Here is a 16,209-nt window from a genome sequence, read left to right as displayed (position 1 = left end):
GTAGGGAAAAAAAATTGCAGCACCAGACTTACACAAATGAGCAAGAGCCCTCTTAAACCAGGGCTCTGTCAATAGAAAAACATACCTTGAAACAACGCTCAGAAAGCTGCTGTGCTATGAAACCTGGCAGGTCAGAAACACAGCTCAGGACTTGGGCCCTGCTGGGCATAAGACCGATATTCTAGCTTTATTTTCAACAAAAATCAAGTTGAAACTGAACTAGATGAGGAAGGTTGTGTGTGAGATGGTATGATTTTAACATCTTGTGTCCCTGGGGGACAGAGCCACTTCTGTGGGACCCCATGCATGCTCTTTTATTGCCAGAAAATAACCCAAAACACTGGGACTGGACCAAAGACAAGCTTCCTATGAGTACATATATGAAAAATGCAATCTTTTCCACCCCATTCAAAAGCATCCCTCTTCAGAACAGTATTAATACTTGCTTAACCTCAGGAAACTTTCTTCAACTCATGAAAGTCAGTAGGACTTACAAGGTACAAGATGAAAGTTAAAAAAGGATTTATAAATGCTGTCCTGAATAAGGACTGATTTTATCACACGTGGAAGTGATTTCCTGAAGTAAGCCCTTGCAACTTAAGCTAGTACCATGTTATTCTACGTAAGGCAACTATGCTTTTCATTTGGTATTATGTACGTTGTTACCAGAACCAGATCAGCTCTAACAAAGAACATCTGACTTGAGCAGTTTTGAATACTTGACACTAAATTCCTAAAGTAATTTAAAAAAACCTAACTGACAGGAAAGCTCTGAGTTAGCTAGGCTACCAGAAAAATGACTGGCTTACTGAAATTAAATATTACACTTTGTTGTGTTGTTTGAGCTGATTTATCAGTTCCTTTGTAGCTGGCATCAGCCTGAGTCTTAGAACCACAGTGAACAATTAACCTTTATTTATCAAAAACATTTCACTGGTGGCATTTTTGGATAAGCAACTGGATAGTTGCCCACAGAGCTTTTTAACTTGTTAAAAATGTAGTGTCATGTACGTATATTTTGCTTCCAAAGTATATTATAATGAAAAATCAATTCTCAATTAATGCATTTTTGTGTTAGCTAGGTTAGTGGTCCTCACTGGTTATGAAGATTAGTTACCTTTCACCTAGTAAGATTATGCGTTAAGCAGCTTGTAACTTTGTTGAGTTTTAACTGTCATTCTAATTTTCTATCCTTGGTATTTGGTTAAAGATTACTCTTTTTTTTTTAATTTCCAGCTAATCATTTCCAAGAACACGTAATGATGAATGAATTGTTTTGTTCACTATTGGTGACCTTGTCTCTGGAGGGCTCTTGAGCCTCCCACTTTGAACGTAAGACCTGAAGTTTGGAAGAGGATTGCCTTTGTATCTGCTTTTTGAGTCAGTTTCTGCACTTTATTTTGTTTCTGAGGTGATTTGTGTCCCAAAGCAACCCTGACAAAACTTGGGCCGTAGGCAGGGATTACAAATAGTTATGGCAATTTCTCTCATGTTGTGCATGCTTGTGACCTATGCAGTTAGCCAAGAGTTAAGCCCGGTGACTCTGGTTAGACAGGAATATTTATGGTGGAGTCAGGTGTGTCCCTTCATGCCGTCCTTCCGTCTCTAGGAAACATGCGTTACACCCAAGAGCTTTGCTTGCTCTCTTGCTCAGTTTTTTTGAGAAATGCATTCTTAGCCTCTGCTCTACTGGCCCATAGATTTGCCATGTAGGTCCATAATCTGGGTAGCCACCTCTTCTTTCAGCTATCACCGAAGTTAAATGACGTTATGTTAAACTAACAGTTGTATAGCTATTTACCCCAACTCAGGAGAAAAAGCAAGTCAGAATGGCAACAGCCTGGAGTCGAGTCTCTGTTGATGTTCTCTCAGTATCACAGACCATGTAGCAACAGCATGGATATCTCACAGAACTACAAATCTGGAGGAATTCACCTCTTCCAGATAGACTGAGGTAAGTAGTTCAAGAATGTAGTAGTTTAACATGTGAAAAACCTTTAGGCACCACAGAATATGTCAAAGGACCATGCATTATACTCACACTACAAAATTTCTGCTTGATTTTATACAGCTTGTGGGGATTGAGGATTCTGCACACTTGTGTTTGATGTGGTTTGGTCTAGTCTAGTAGAATCAGTAGCTTCATTCCTGTCCAGATCCTAAACTGGCAATTAAAAAATAAACCTCTCCAGCAAACTCGGTTTCCTACTTGTTTTCCCCATTTACCCAGGCTTGGAAGTTCCCATTCAAGCCTGTCTAAAGGGGCTGCTGTTAGTTTAAGCAGCATCCTACTGTCTAACACCATAGAAACCTAGGGCTCAGTCTTAAAATCTGCTCTTGCTTCCATAAACGACTCTCTTCCAACATGTCTGCAAGCCTGGTCTCATCATACATCTCAAAATCACAACCCCTCATCAGCAGAGTTAGGAGGACATTTGAGAACTGCCATGACCTATGTGTGAGTTATTAAACAACACCAGAAAGTGGAGACACCATAAATCAATGGGGCAGAGACACAACTGCGTAGTACAGATATATTTCAAAACAAAAGGTTCAACAGGATCTAGCTAGAGCCATCACAAAACAATGTGGAGAAACAGCTCATGCTGATTTATTGTAGCTCTTTGAAAAGTAAGCCCTCATCGAGAATAACTCATGAGTGGACTAATACAGGGAAAAGAGATGAAGGAAAATTCAGGTGGGGAGGGGAGGTAAGAAGTTATTGGAACCTTGCAACTGCATAGTTCTGGACAAATCTCTGCAAAGTTAACATTTGAGACCAGCTGTATTTTGCTTCAAGGAAGCTTTGAAGTAATATTTTAGGGGACACAAGGCTGAGATCAGAGGTGAAATGCGTGGTGTGTAGCTTAAAATTCATGGACCGGATCTTCCCACCCCTTTCTTGGATAAAACTGAGGAGAAGGGATTCTAGGGTTACACAGACTGCCTCGGGGAGACACTCCTCCACTTCGATATCAGAGATGGGATTTGCCTCAGTAGAGCTGACGGCCAGACCTGCTGCTCTGAATCTGCAAGGCCAACAAGCACTCTGGAGGCATGGGCAGCTCAGGGCTTGGAGCCGCGCTTTCCTCTTGCTGCTGCCCTTCTGCAGAGCGCAGGACTCCTTGAAAGAAGAATTATGACTTCTGTTTCCAAATAGGCAAGGTGTAGGCATTGCCACACACACAGGACTGAGGAAGGGATGACTGAGGGGAGCCCGGGCAGAACTGCCCTTGGACCTGGCTGGGAGTAAGGCTGGAATTGGACATCCCGGTTCTGTACTTTGCTCTGCTTCAGCCCTTCCTTGGTACCAGGGCTCCAAGGGAGATAAAACGGAGGTCATACCTCCCAAGGGGAGCGACAAGGATGAATGCACAAAGCAGGCAGTGTCTTTCCAAGAAAACTGTGAAAAGCATTATTTAAATAGAAGACATCAGCTGCAAAATTCAAGTCGATCTGAAATCCCAGCCAAAATTTTTAGATTAGCTTTAAGGTGTGGAGGAAGAATATTCAAAGAAGCAAAAGAGTTTCTGGCACAGATTCCCTTGGAAATCAGGAAAAAAAGATACTTCTTGTTAATTTTATTAAAAATTCATTTTCACTTGGAAGCAAAGCCATCACAGATGGAAGGTGGCTGCAGAACCATGATTGTCAATGGAGAACCAACAAATGGGGAGTCAGAGCAAGAATAATTTTCGCAGACCTCCCCCTCCTCTTTCATGGACTTGCACTGAACCTCTAATGATTTCCAAAGGGACAAAAACTACCGTTTAGCCAGTCGTGTAGCAGTTTCTTCTTGAAATCAAAATGCAGGCACTGCCTGACGAGCCAGAGCCTTGGAAAAGGAAAGGCTTGTGTAATTAGACAGACTGCCCTTTCAAAGCATGAGAAAGCTGCAATTAAAGGGTCAGAAGCTTTCTTCTGCACGGTCACTATCGCTTGAACTCAGCACTACTCACTGGTTCAGGACTAAACCTGTTCACTGAACAAAGACTTTTTTTATATATAAAAGTATGTCTCTGTTTCAAAGTAGCTGTACAAAACCAGTTCATTCTTACCGAGTTCACTTGCAGTCTCGGCACATTCAGAACACTGGTACCTGTTCCAGTGACAAGTCACTACTTATAGCTGCTCTAAGTTCATAGCCTGACAAACCCAACTCAACTCTAAAAGACCAAACAGGTTTCCTAGAAAGGAACAAGGTGTGCTTGATAATGGGAGCAGCTCAAGCCATGCAGGAACGCTCCCTACGTGGCACCCTAGCCCCATTTTAACCATTTAATCTCACCTTTCTGTATAGCGTAGAAGATGGAATTTTTAAATGGGATTGTCCATGTTTAAGACTCTGTCCATGGCTCTAATCACCTCCAGTGTCAAGCTGTTATTTCAGAGAGTGGATGGGACAGACAACTCATGACAAGCAATATTGAAAAAGTTATTAAAGGAAGAATTCAGCTCATCACCCTAGCACCTGTGCAGGGAAGAAGCTGAAAAGCACACATCTGGCACAAGGGGGTCAGAGCATTTCCAAGCCATTCCTTGCAACAAAAACTGCACAACAGAAGTACTTTGATCAGGCGTTGTGAGCTTACATGGGCAAATCTTCACGAGCTTGGAAGAGAGCTGCGAGTAAGTAAGGAGCAAGAAAGGCCATGACACTTTACCTGTTCTGTGAACTCGAGATAGTATGGTATTATTACTTTTTAATAAAGCACTGATTGTGCAATTCCCAATTGTATGGCAATGGTTTAAAGCAAAACATAAAATTTCAATTCCCTGAAATAGTTAGACCTGATAGTACGGTTTGTAATCAGGTAATTCCACCCATAAAGTGGAACTCTAGATTACTTCCTGCACTGAGTCAATCACCCGTCCTCACTTTTACCCTTCTGATCCAATTTTGTCTGTGATCCTCTGTATTGGTAGAGATCTTAATTGGTTATCTTTAACAAACAGACAAACTCATAAAAAGCTCAGATGTCACAGATAACATGAGTCTCCAAATAGCCAATCTTTTTCTGCGTGATTTTCCAAAAGCCAGGGTGGAATTATCCAGTAAACTTGGAGATAGAGACTCAAGGAATGATTTCTTAATCATGAAGCACTTATGTATATTTTAACGTACTTTGAGATGAAGCACATTAATTTCCAATGAATAATCCTGTCTTGGCACATCCCAGAGCTGCACTTCAGCCCTGCCCAGCAATGAGAGGAATCTTTGCAGTGAGAGGTTTTACAGGCTCTGTCAAAATCAGTATCAGCAACTATTCCTCTGGGAAATCAGTAATGTCACAGGCAAAGAGTTTGCCAAGGCTTTGAGCGTGTTCCAATTAATTTACTGCTCCACGTTTGCTGTAGACCTGAGCTAAGAGAGGAAGTTGAATGTAAGCAGTTAAACATGAGACACAGGAATCCTGCTAAGACAGTGACTGCTGCAACATGTGCTTTAAAGCCTGAAATGTTTATTCATGTTTTGAACCAAAGTAAATTTGAACTGCGGCTGAGGTGCAATGGTTTACCTACAGATGACTTAAAAGTTAACAAATGGATAGAGACTTCAGCCTATGGTTGCCAAATCCAGGTCTGTGTTATTTCTTGGCCGCGCTGAGCAAATCTGGCTGTTCAAAGACTTTAGCTACGGCAGGCTTGCTTCCTAAAATATTTTTTCATTTCTAACACCAAGGCAGCTTCACCTACGGCAGCGATGGTTGCCACGCTAATGTAAATAAGGAACTACCTGCCATGAGTTTTACACACTGTCTTGTTGATTTGCTCTCCAAAAGGGCTAGATGTAATAGCTTTAAACTCCAAAAGGTGAATGGGGACCTGACCAACTTGGAGTGCAACTACTAAAATAAGGATGAGTGGTAACAATAAAATAAAAGAGGATTTAGTTAGATAAATCCTTGGCTGCAATCACTTTAGTTACAGGCAAAGAAAGCTAAAGGCATGTGGGATGCCTTTTCTGCAGAAAAGCTTAAAATAGAAAAGGAAATCAATACTCATTTACAGTATCTGGCAGTCACTGAACCAAAACATACATGTACACCTACAGCAGAGCAGAAATAACAACATTCATTTAAACCACAAGCTGTTATTCTAATGCTGTGCTTTATGTGGGGTGCTTCACCAGAAACTGAGAAGTACCACATATTTCTGACCATTTTAAAAAAGCCTCAGCAATATCAAGAGCAAATACTTTCAATACCACAGTTATTAACCCCATCACTGCCAGGCTGGTTCCGACTCCTCCGACTGCCAGTAAAGAAAGAGTCAGAGCTGATGTCTGAGTTAGCAGCAGGGAAGATTTTTGTCTTTCCTCCCGAGTTGCTCTCCTGCCAACTTATAAGACACCATTTGTCGGTTCACATTGGTGAGAGGTGCATCTGTCACAGCCTGCAACAGGAACGGGAAGAGCTCCTTCAGCTCTATCGCTACAGCACAACACCGCTCACCACATCGCAGACACAGAGCTCCCAGATGAGGGTTGAACCATTGCATATGCTGTGTGGGACATGGGGAGGAAAAGAGACCTCAGTTCTGTAGTTGTGAGACAGGGATGGGGCTCGGGAGCACTGGAACAGCGATGTCCGTGCCCTGCGTGGTGCCCAAGGGTCGGGGGAAGAGTTCAGGGCCGCAGGGGTTTGCTCACTGCCCGCAGAGCTGCGGGGCGGCTCGATCAGGGACATGTCTGAAAATGTTCTGGGCTTCCCAAAATGTAAAGCAGCCTTGATGCTACATTTAGCTGTGCTGAGGGATCTGACGGTCTCTCCTAAAGTAACAGGAGAGCACGCACAGCAGGAAGCAAACCTTTGATGGTCAGAATGCTTAAATGACGCTTCAAAAGAGGCATGTGCACCTATGTGTAAGAATGAGATGATGTTTCCACTGACTATGTAAAACTAGGGGGTTTAGAGGAAGAAGTAGTGTTTAACAAATCAAAATTCCCCGAACACTGAAGGTTAAATTAAATATAAACAAAGTGAATCTGCTGATTGATTTTTTTTCCATTCTCCAGTTCCGAGAAATGTGACCAATAAATAAACAGCATAAATAATAACAACAGCTGCCTTTTGTACAACACTCCTCATTCACAAAAACCAAAAAGCTTTACAAAGGGTTCAACTAGGTTTGATGCAGAGTCACATAATGCAGAGATGAATGGGACCTCAAAAGGTCCTCTGATCCATTACCCTGTCCCAAGCAAGGATCAAGCCTTCCTCTCACTGCTACGTAAACTGAAGCACAAGAGGTAAAAAGCCTTGCCCATGGCAACACAGCATGCCAGAAGCAAGGATGGACACACAGCGCAAGGCAAAACCTGACCCTACAGCAATCAGCAGGAGTTTTAACAGCAGAGTCAAAATATCACCGTGGGTTCCCTGAGCTCCAGCCCTGTTCTACATGCACGGGGCCACAGTGAACCTGGAAAGAAAAAGTCAATTTTTAACAAGCTTTCTGTCCTAATGAACTTGTGGGCAGCTACTAAAGTCAGAGAGATGATGTGGGTATTTTCAAGACAACCTGGGTTGAGATGCTTGGTGCTCCTTGCTAACATAATTTGCGGAGGGCCAGAGGATGACTGAATGCTGACCGCTTGAATATCCTTTTAATAAAATGAGATTATGAGTGCTGCTCAGAATATAGTTTTTAATACTTCAAATATTGTAGACTAGCTGTCACACAAAAATGAAAAAATGAAGAAAAAGCTTAACCAGTAAATCAGCTAGATGTTATCTCTACAGCAATTTAATTACTTACTGCTTCCTCATCACTCCTCATGCCTTTAGCTCAGTGAATTAAGCCACTGCAGATTTTGGAATTTGACAGTTGAATTTGAAACCTCATTGAGACAGTTTTGAAAAATAAAAGTTAAAAATATGTTGAAAAATTACAAAAATAAGCTCATCTTGCCAGTTGGTGAACTAGCTAACCTGCTGACACCTACAGCAAATTAAACCAACTTTCTGTTCTAAAGAAAGGGCAAAGATTTAAGTTTTATTCGCTCAGTCTGCAAACATCAAGCTTGATCAAGGAAGAAAGAAAATATACAAAGCAAGCCCTTTTTATCATAGGTCAGATACACAGCTGAAAAAGATCAGCAACCTTTCTTGCCTACCAAATCCACAGTAGTTTGTACATTTTCTCCTTACCCATCTATCCACAATACTGGAGCAAATGATTACTACACTATTATCATCGAATGTTTGGCTTTAGCCCAGTTGTCAATATTTTGTTTGGGTTTTTTTTTCCTCTCTTCTTTCTTTTAATGGATTGCTGCTGAGACAATTTATTGGTAGCTGAACAGCAGAGAACAACTAATGCATCACTTAGTAGATTTTTTAAAATCTCTCTTCAAACATCAAGCACTCTTCAACCAACAAAACCTCAAGGAATAAGTTATTTTCACTGGAAACTTTCATCTAGGGACTCCAGACCTAATTTATATCACTTGTCTGGATGATTACACCCAATTTTAGATGAGGAGACAAAAGGACAGCAAAATTAAGGGTCTGATTCTGTAAACCACTGGTCATTGTGTTACTGCCTAACGACTGTCTGGACCATGTGTTTTGCCTGTCCTCTGCTCCTCATTGACTTCTTTATTCTGTTTTCTGACATTAAATTTTCTACGTCTAGCAAGCTGCCTTTGCCATCACATAATATGGAAGGATTCAGAGGCTCCCATCATCAAGTGAGCGCCTGCCAAACAGAAATGAAGATAGCTCCTGGCTGGAGAGCAAGTGTCTGTCATGCCGAAGGGGACTCTCTTTCATTCCAGTGGAAGTACTCATGAAGTTTGGTATTATTCAAGGTCTTGGGACATTGAAAATGGCTACATGGCTGCTACTGCAAAAATAATGAATCCCTTTGGATGCAAACATACTGCATCTGTCTAGGAGAAATGAACACATCCCCAAGTAGAGCAGACTCCAAGACCCCTCCTTTCTCCTGCCCCCAGCTGATGTGAGCAGCCCGTAGGAGGGTGCTTGGGGGCAGGCAAATCTGACTGGAGTGCTCTGGCCACCAGGACTGGTTCCACCGGCTGTTCCCTGCCTGTGCCCAGGGCCACACCTTGGTACCACTGTCTGGACAGTGAGTCTGGTCAGCTTTGAGATGCCTTCCTGACACCACCACCCAGTGACTCCCACAGGTCTGGTTGCTTTAGAAGGTGTTTACAGCTAAGACTAGCCTAAGGTTGGTATTTACAATTGCTGAAACAGTATGTTCAGTACCAGTTAATATAAGTGAAATTTTATTGGTCTGCAAGAATAAATCCTAGGAGAGATACAGTTTTAATGATGTCAAAACACTTTACTTACCCTGGTGCTGCTAATTTCCTTCCTATAGGATAACAAGCCATACTGATACAGCGTCAGAATGTCTGTACTGGTAGAGTACAGGGCAGGGATGTATGGGTATAGTTAAGGATATAACTGGGGTGTGATGAGGTAAGGGACCTGTGTAAGCATATCTAAGGAATCTCATGGGCAGGATGCAATACTATCTCCTTGGCTACTTAGGAGAATCAGCTATTAGCTATCAATCAGAGTTGTGTCACATCTCTTGGATAAGGGACAATTGGAGGTTTAAAACACTGATGGCTTCCATTCAAGTGGAAGCACATTAGGACAATGGCATGCCTGAACCTAGGGAAGGCAGCTCAGCCAAATGTGTCTGCCGGGACAGCTCTTAGAACAATACCATTTCCCTAGAAGAACAAAGAGATCAGATGTTCACCCTGGCTCTGAAAAGCACCAAGCCACAGCAGCTTGAAGGGAACCTGCAAGGAAACAGAGGCCAACTCCTCTGCAACGGGCACCTAGAAAAAATACCCTCTTGTAGGCAGTATAACTACACCAGCCAACTCTTGTTGTAGATGTATTCATGGTGATCTAAAAGAGCTGCTGTGTGTTCCCAAGGGACATTCAAGAGTGCTGGAGAAATTGAGGCAAGGAACTGTGTGTGCAGCTGGTTTTATTATTTTGTCTAAACCTACACATTTCTTGTGCTAGTTAAGTGGAAGTGCTCTTGCATCTGGAACCCTGAAATGGTTGATGAGTTTGTCTGCTTCAACTATTGCATCACTGTCAACAAATAACTAGTTTAGAGTGCTCCCAGTTTGATGAGCTGAAGAAAACTTATGCACCAGAGTCTGAGAGGAGAGCCAGTGCAAGGTCTGCTCAGGATAAAAAGACCTGGAGGGACAGGCAGAGGTCTACCTGCTGAGTGACCAGCTAGGAGATCCATCAGGGTTATGGTACAAAGCCAGTATTGATCATCACACTTGTAATCCCATTAAAAGCAAATGAACTATTTGCATGAGAGAAGCAAGGTCTGCTTAGCCTTCAGTCTCTCGTAGAATCATGAGCAGAAACTGAGTTTTTCAAGACAATCTCAAGACCATTTTTCTTCTTTTCTCCTATTTCTACCTCTGCCTCTGATACTCACCATGTTGGACAGCACCATTTCCAAGAGTTCATCAGGTGGCACACTGAGAACCAACATTGATTTTGCTTCTTTTGCTGCTGTCTCAGGACCAGGATGAAGTCTTACTGCTTTGAGATTCACAACAGGGATCTCCTAAACTCCCGTTGTTCCCACACACCAATATCACAAAGTTGTATGCTTCTGCTCAGAAGCTGACCTTAACAGTGCAATGACCAAAAGGGACAGTTTAATTACAACTGTTATCCCCTTTGTTATTTGGCTTTTTCCCTGGGTTCTGTGAAATAAAAGGCAGATTTTCTTCTGTTGAACATTCCTGTGGGGACTGAAAAAAATTATCCTACTAAAAAAGCCTGTTGGAAATATCTACAGCAAGAACCAAAGTTGCTCTCCTCTCTGTCAGAGTCCCTCTTATGTGAAGGTGGTTTGCTAATTTGCTCATCCACTGGTAATGCATAAGAAATCACAAAAGGATGCTCCCATTCACAGTGAATAAGACTGTCACATGGAGCAAAGAGAACATAGGCATTACAAGAACACATACACGGCTGATGAATAGAAGGGAGGCTTTAGAAACTCAGGCAATAGCAATACAGCAAGCAAAGCCTGGAATGTTGATTCGACAATGATAATTGTTATTTCCCCTTTGCACTGTGTACAATGTGATCAGACACAGAGGGAGCTGAATTCATCCTACGACAAACGGTGCTGACATAAGTTACTTCACACCATACAAATTCAGCCTTGTGTGTTAGTTTGAAGTTGACCTCACTGGCACAAACAAAAGTCACTCTTCAGAGTGACACTGAATTAGAAATTCCTTTGAGTATTTCTAGAGACTAACACCACACAGTATAATTAAAGACATTCTAATTAGTGACTTGATTCCCTTTGCTTTGACTTCACTTTGGTTTATTTATTTATTTATTCATTTTGGAAGGGTCTGAAAGTCAAATTCCACTTTGTCATCTGCTCATGCTGGGAGCTGTGCTGTTCTTCTGGAAGTGCCATGAAAATGCTGGTAATGAGGTGCCAAAATCAGCGAGGAATATTCACAATTTAAGGGCCAGTTCAAATATAAAGGCAGTTTGTATTTCTGCACCACAGGCACTTCTGCAATGCCCTTGGGGAAGAGAGAAATATATTTTCTCCTTATTGGCTTGGCCTTTCATTGCTAACAAGTCAGAACGAATGACAGGCATTTTTCAAAGAGTAAAACAAACAAACAAAAAGTAAACAGAAAAGCAAGTGCTTTTTGTTTGTTTAATTTTGTATTTTTAATCACATTTGTCAGGTGTAGCACTCAAAGACATTGTTTACTTCAGACAATTGCAACTCTGCTCACTTAAGCCATGGTCACGATGTCTAAAGTTGAGCCAACCCATTTTAGCATACATTAACAATCGACCAGGAACACATCTGTGACCCACACATGTCTCAGCTTCAGGCAGCCTCCTCAGGCAGACCACTTCAGTTGCTGAAAATCATCTAAGTGCACCGAGAGACCACTACGTGGAGAGACACACAAGCACCATGCTAACTAGCCAGATAATGATTTCTGTTTGATAGATGAGGAAGCTCAGATACAAGGATGTCTGGAACCCACATTTTCAAAAGCATCCTCTAACTACAAGTGTCTCAAGCTTCAAGTGACCAGCCCTAGACTGGCGGATCTACAGGGAGAGAGCTGAGCATCCCTTTCTCTATCCTAAGTCAATGGTGGCTGCAGGCTATCAGCACCTTTGAAAAAACTACTCTGGGTCAATAAATCTCACACGGTTTATTTGAGGTCAAGCAGAGGGGCTGAAAGTGCCCCAGGACAAACTGTTTGTGCTCATCTAGGCAGTGACAGCAACAGCTGTCCAGAAAAGGCTATGGGGATACAGAACAGAGAGGAAAAGAAGGTCATCTCTGAACCTCTCCAGGCCCTTTAGGGGCCTCAAAGGAAACATCTTGACTTCTCCTCCCAACTTTCCTTCCCCTTCCTCATCCCACTCCTATTCTTAGCAGATTTGTCTGAGAGCTGGGAACAGAGCATGGTTTCTTAATTCCTCACCTCCTGTTACCTTATATTTTGACTTAGGCCATTCAGGGTGGTGGTAGTGGTTTTAACCTTGCATGGAGACATTGTTTTTGTTTACACAAAGACTGCTTTCCCATTAAGTAGGATTTCCTTGGCTACTAGGACATGCTATAGGCATGAGATCAGTCTGATTTGGTACCAACGATTTGCTCCCTCCAAACAACATTAAATGAGCCTGAAAATGCCCTGCCTTGCCCAGATCTTAAGCTTTCCACTCAGTGCCAAAGAGTTACCCGTTTTCATGCCCCACAAATACATGAAAATGACAACAGAACATACTGCTTTTTCGTCCCTGCTGCATTCAACAAGCCCACTTAATTCCATTTTAAGATGAAACTGGTTCAACAAGTTGGGTAGTTTGCAGGACTGCTGGCTGGGGAAGTTGCGCCTGCATTGCTGCCAGTAGACAGCAATAGAAGAAGACACCCAGTCCCCAGCTCTGCTGTTGGAAGTGACTTCCCACCCGAAAAACAAGTGCAAAACACTGTGCCCTCCTTCCTTAGTCCCATACTACCTACTCCATCTACCCCATCTAATCATTATGACATCTGAGTGCCTTTGTGTGTCAGCTTCCTGTGAAGTAATCACCTAAATCCCCCTTCGAAACAAAGCGGACCCTGCTGAGGGACTCACAATAGGTGCCTTTCACTCGCAGGACAACCTTGGCCTCGGTGGCTCTTAGAACAAAGCTTCCATATGTGCACCAGTATGGGTTGATCAGTCAGATCAACACCACACAGGATCAGAGCAGGGATATCTGTGAGCACGAAGCGAAAGAGCCTCAAAAAATTTCCCCATCTTCCTGACAAATCGTATTGTTTTTTTTAAAAAAAATGCTACAGCACATGAGTCTCCACAGCCTTTATCCACCATTGCGGGTCTGTTTGAGGAGATAGAAGAGAAGCACCAGCTCTGAGGGACGATGTCTGTCAGTCGGTCCCACTCTCTGAGACTGCCTAGCCATTGTTTGCTCTTCAACCCCAGGCTAGGGCTACTTTTTAATTTTTCCTTTGGCAGACATCCCGTTTTTTCCCTTCCCTGGAGGAGGGATCAAGGATGATAAGTTCTATTCTAATAGAAGACAAGTCAATGATAACCTTTGGGCATCTGCAGTGAAGAGGTATTTCTATAGCCCTAGCTGGGATTAAATGCATAATGGATCAATGAAAGGTCCCACCGTTTGACTGTTATAGCGTCATTCATTAGCGTTAAGATTTGAACCTGAATCAACAACTGAGTTAGAAGATTGAAAGAATCGCCTTCAGTATTTGAAACAGAGAAAAATGTTACAGGCCTGTAAAAGTCCCCTGAGGTGTCTCTTTCTCTCCCTATACATATATATATAGATCACTTTTGCTGAACATTTAAAATTAGATGAAAGTTGTTGAGCTTCTACATATGAAACAGAAAAAGCCAAGCTGCTTAAGAAAAGTGAGAGGGGAAAAAAAAATAAATGTATTTTTGGTTTGCCTATCAAAGCACTTCTGGAGCATTCTTGACTGTAGGATGCAGGCACTAACTTATTATTCAGTCACTTACCATCTCTCTCATACATAACAATGCAAAAAGAGCTAATAATATACGGTACGCCCCCTCCTTATACACAAACACGCAAATGCAAACACACATACGCACGCACTTAGGAACCACTTGTAAATGAGCAACACTGATCCCATCCACTTTTGTTGTCACAAAACTAGGGCAAGCTCGCTCTCAATTAACTGCTTGGTGCACAGAGTCCTAAAAAAAATTAACTACCCAGAGGACTTAGACAACAAGTTTTAACTCTCAGCTCTTTATCATCCTTTCATTTCTGGATCAAAGATGCATCCACTCACTACTAATTTGCTAAGAAATTAAACATGAAAAAAGAAAGTAATGCCACAAGTGGGTGAAGAAGGTTGTGGGCAGTTAATGATTAATTAGCATTATAATACAAGACAGCCTGGTTTCACAGTAGAAGTTTATTTTGATAGCTTTTTTTTTTTTTTCCCCTGTAGAGGAAATCTTCAGGTTGGCGCAAAGACTATGTAAAGCATCAGTGCCAAAAACTTTCCTCCTTTTTTCTGAAAGGCAGTGAGCAGAAGCAACTATAAAACGCTCTGTGGTCCAGGTGATCTTAAACCAAGACCCATGTCCTACAGCCCAACCAGTGCAATGGAGCTACAGTAGGGTGGCTGCACTCTCCTCCCCTCTGGGGACAGTGTACTTTGATGCCTGCCCACCTCCCAGCAGTATGTTATTCCCATTGCCCCTTAGTCTGGCAGGCATAAAACCCAAGGCCAGCTAGCTTGCACCCGTATCCATCTCTCAGTGCAGTTGCAGGCTGATTTGGACACAGGATGATGGCTAACCTGTTGGGTGGTCAAGAAAAAAGTTAAACTCCCTACTACAGCTTGAGAAACTTCTTCCTGTGACTGTTTTCTAGCTGTATAAAATCAACACAGCTTTTCCTGTTGGCTTGCAGAAAAAGAAAACAATAAAACAGTATCCAGATTTTTATGAAGTAGCTACCTATATAACTAGCGGTAGCATAAATACATGCCAAGCCAGCAGATACTGAGAGAAAGAAGAAAGATCATAACTACGGGAGGAACAGAGATATTTTTTTATAGCAGATCATAATCAGCACACAATCAGCATAGAATCCTATTAGAGTAAAGGGATTATTTAAATTAAGATAAAAACATTAGAGAAATTTCTCTATCTGGTTCCTTGTCTCTGTTTATTACTGAGGTCAGTTTTGAAATCGCAGCTGCCAGTGAAAGAGCTCCCTAAATCATTTACTGACTATAAATAATTAAAAAACCAAAAACAAAACGAAAAACAAACAACAGTCAAAAAGCAACGCAAACCATATTCTGCCCGTTGCCCTGAGATTTCGGCTGCTACTGTTGAAACTGAAGTCAGATGCTGATGTTTAATTTGTTGATACTGAGAAAATCAGAAAGAGTAGACATCCCTAAGCCTGTATCCCATCCCTCCCTGATTGCCTGTGCTGTTAGTTTGAAGATAGTTGTTTATTGCTGACGGGCATCAGTCACCTGCATGTGCCCCTCGGTAGCGTACTGAACTGCCAACCAAGCCAGCTGTGCATGAAATGACAGTAACTCCAGGTTTTACATCTGTAAGGCTGACTTGAGTGAGTAAAGGTTTGGAGAACAGAGTCTTTACAGTGAGGGCTCTCTCAGATGATAGAAATCTCTTAGTGGCTCTGTAAAGCTCCATGCACGCAGTCCTGTAATGCCAGTCAAGCTACAAATAATAACTATACAAATAGTGTCTTATTTAGTGATCGTGAAAAAAAAAACTCACCTGGGAGTTGCTGCTGGCTTCCAATACCTGCAGAAGAGATACTGCCCATCAGCATTGACAATGTGGGGCAGGTCCTTGTACGGGATGTTTTGAGGACTCCGCTTTGGCGAACTTTCCTCTGGCATTTTGGAAGAGTGACCTGCAAGTTGTTGGAAGAAACAAGACATACTTTAAAACAGGTGAAGGCAAGACAGAGGCTGAAGGGCTTGGTAGCCACAGACATTCAAAAAAGTCACTAAGGCAAGCACCACTGACAGAAATCTCCCTCCAAACCCTAGCCAAAGAGCCCCCAAAATCTTTACCGCTTTAAAACCAAAATGTAGCATTTTATGTTCATAAAAGGCTCACATTTTGGGGCAGAG

General features: G+C 42.2%; 1 protein-coding gene across 1 annotated transcript in view; it reads right to left on the bottom strand.

Moving 5' to 3' along the window:
- MGLL (monoglyceride lipase) overlaps nt 1-15,983 on the bottom strand; it is a 62,260-nt gene extending 46,277 nt beyond the window's left edge. Inside the window, exon 1 of the mRNA XM_009700595.1 lies at nt 15,848-15,983. Coding sequence (XP_009698897.1) covers nt 15,848-15,972 — 125 coding nt within the window. The 5' untranslated portion in view covers nt 15,973-15,983. The remainder of the gene's footprint in view (nt 1-15,847) is intronic.
- Between the last annotated feature and the right edge of the window lie 226 nt (nt 15,984-16,209).

This window comes from Cariama cristata, unplaced genomic scaffold (genome assembly GCF_000690535.1).
Source record: "Cariama cristata isolate BGI_N322 unplaced genomic scaffold, ASM69053v1 scaffold36605, whole genome shotgun sequence".
Lineage (NCBI taxonomy): Eukaryota > Metazoa > Chordata > Aves > Cariamiformes > Cariamidae > Cariama > Cariama cristata.
This window is presented reverse-complemented; position numbering and strand designations above follow the sequence as displayed.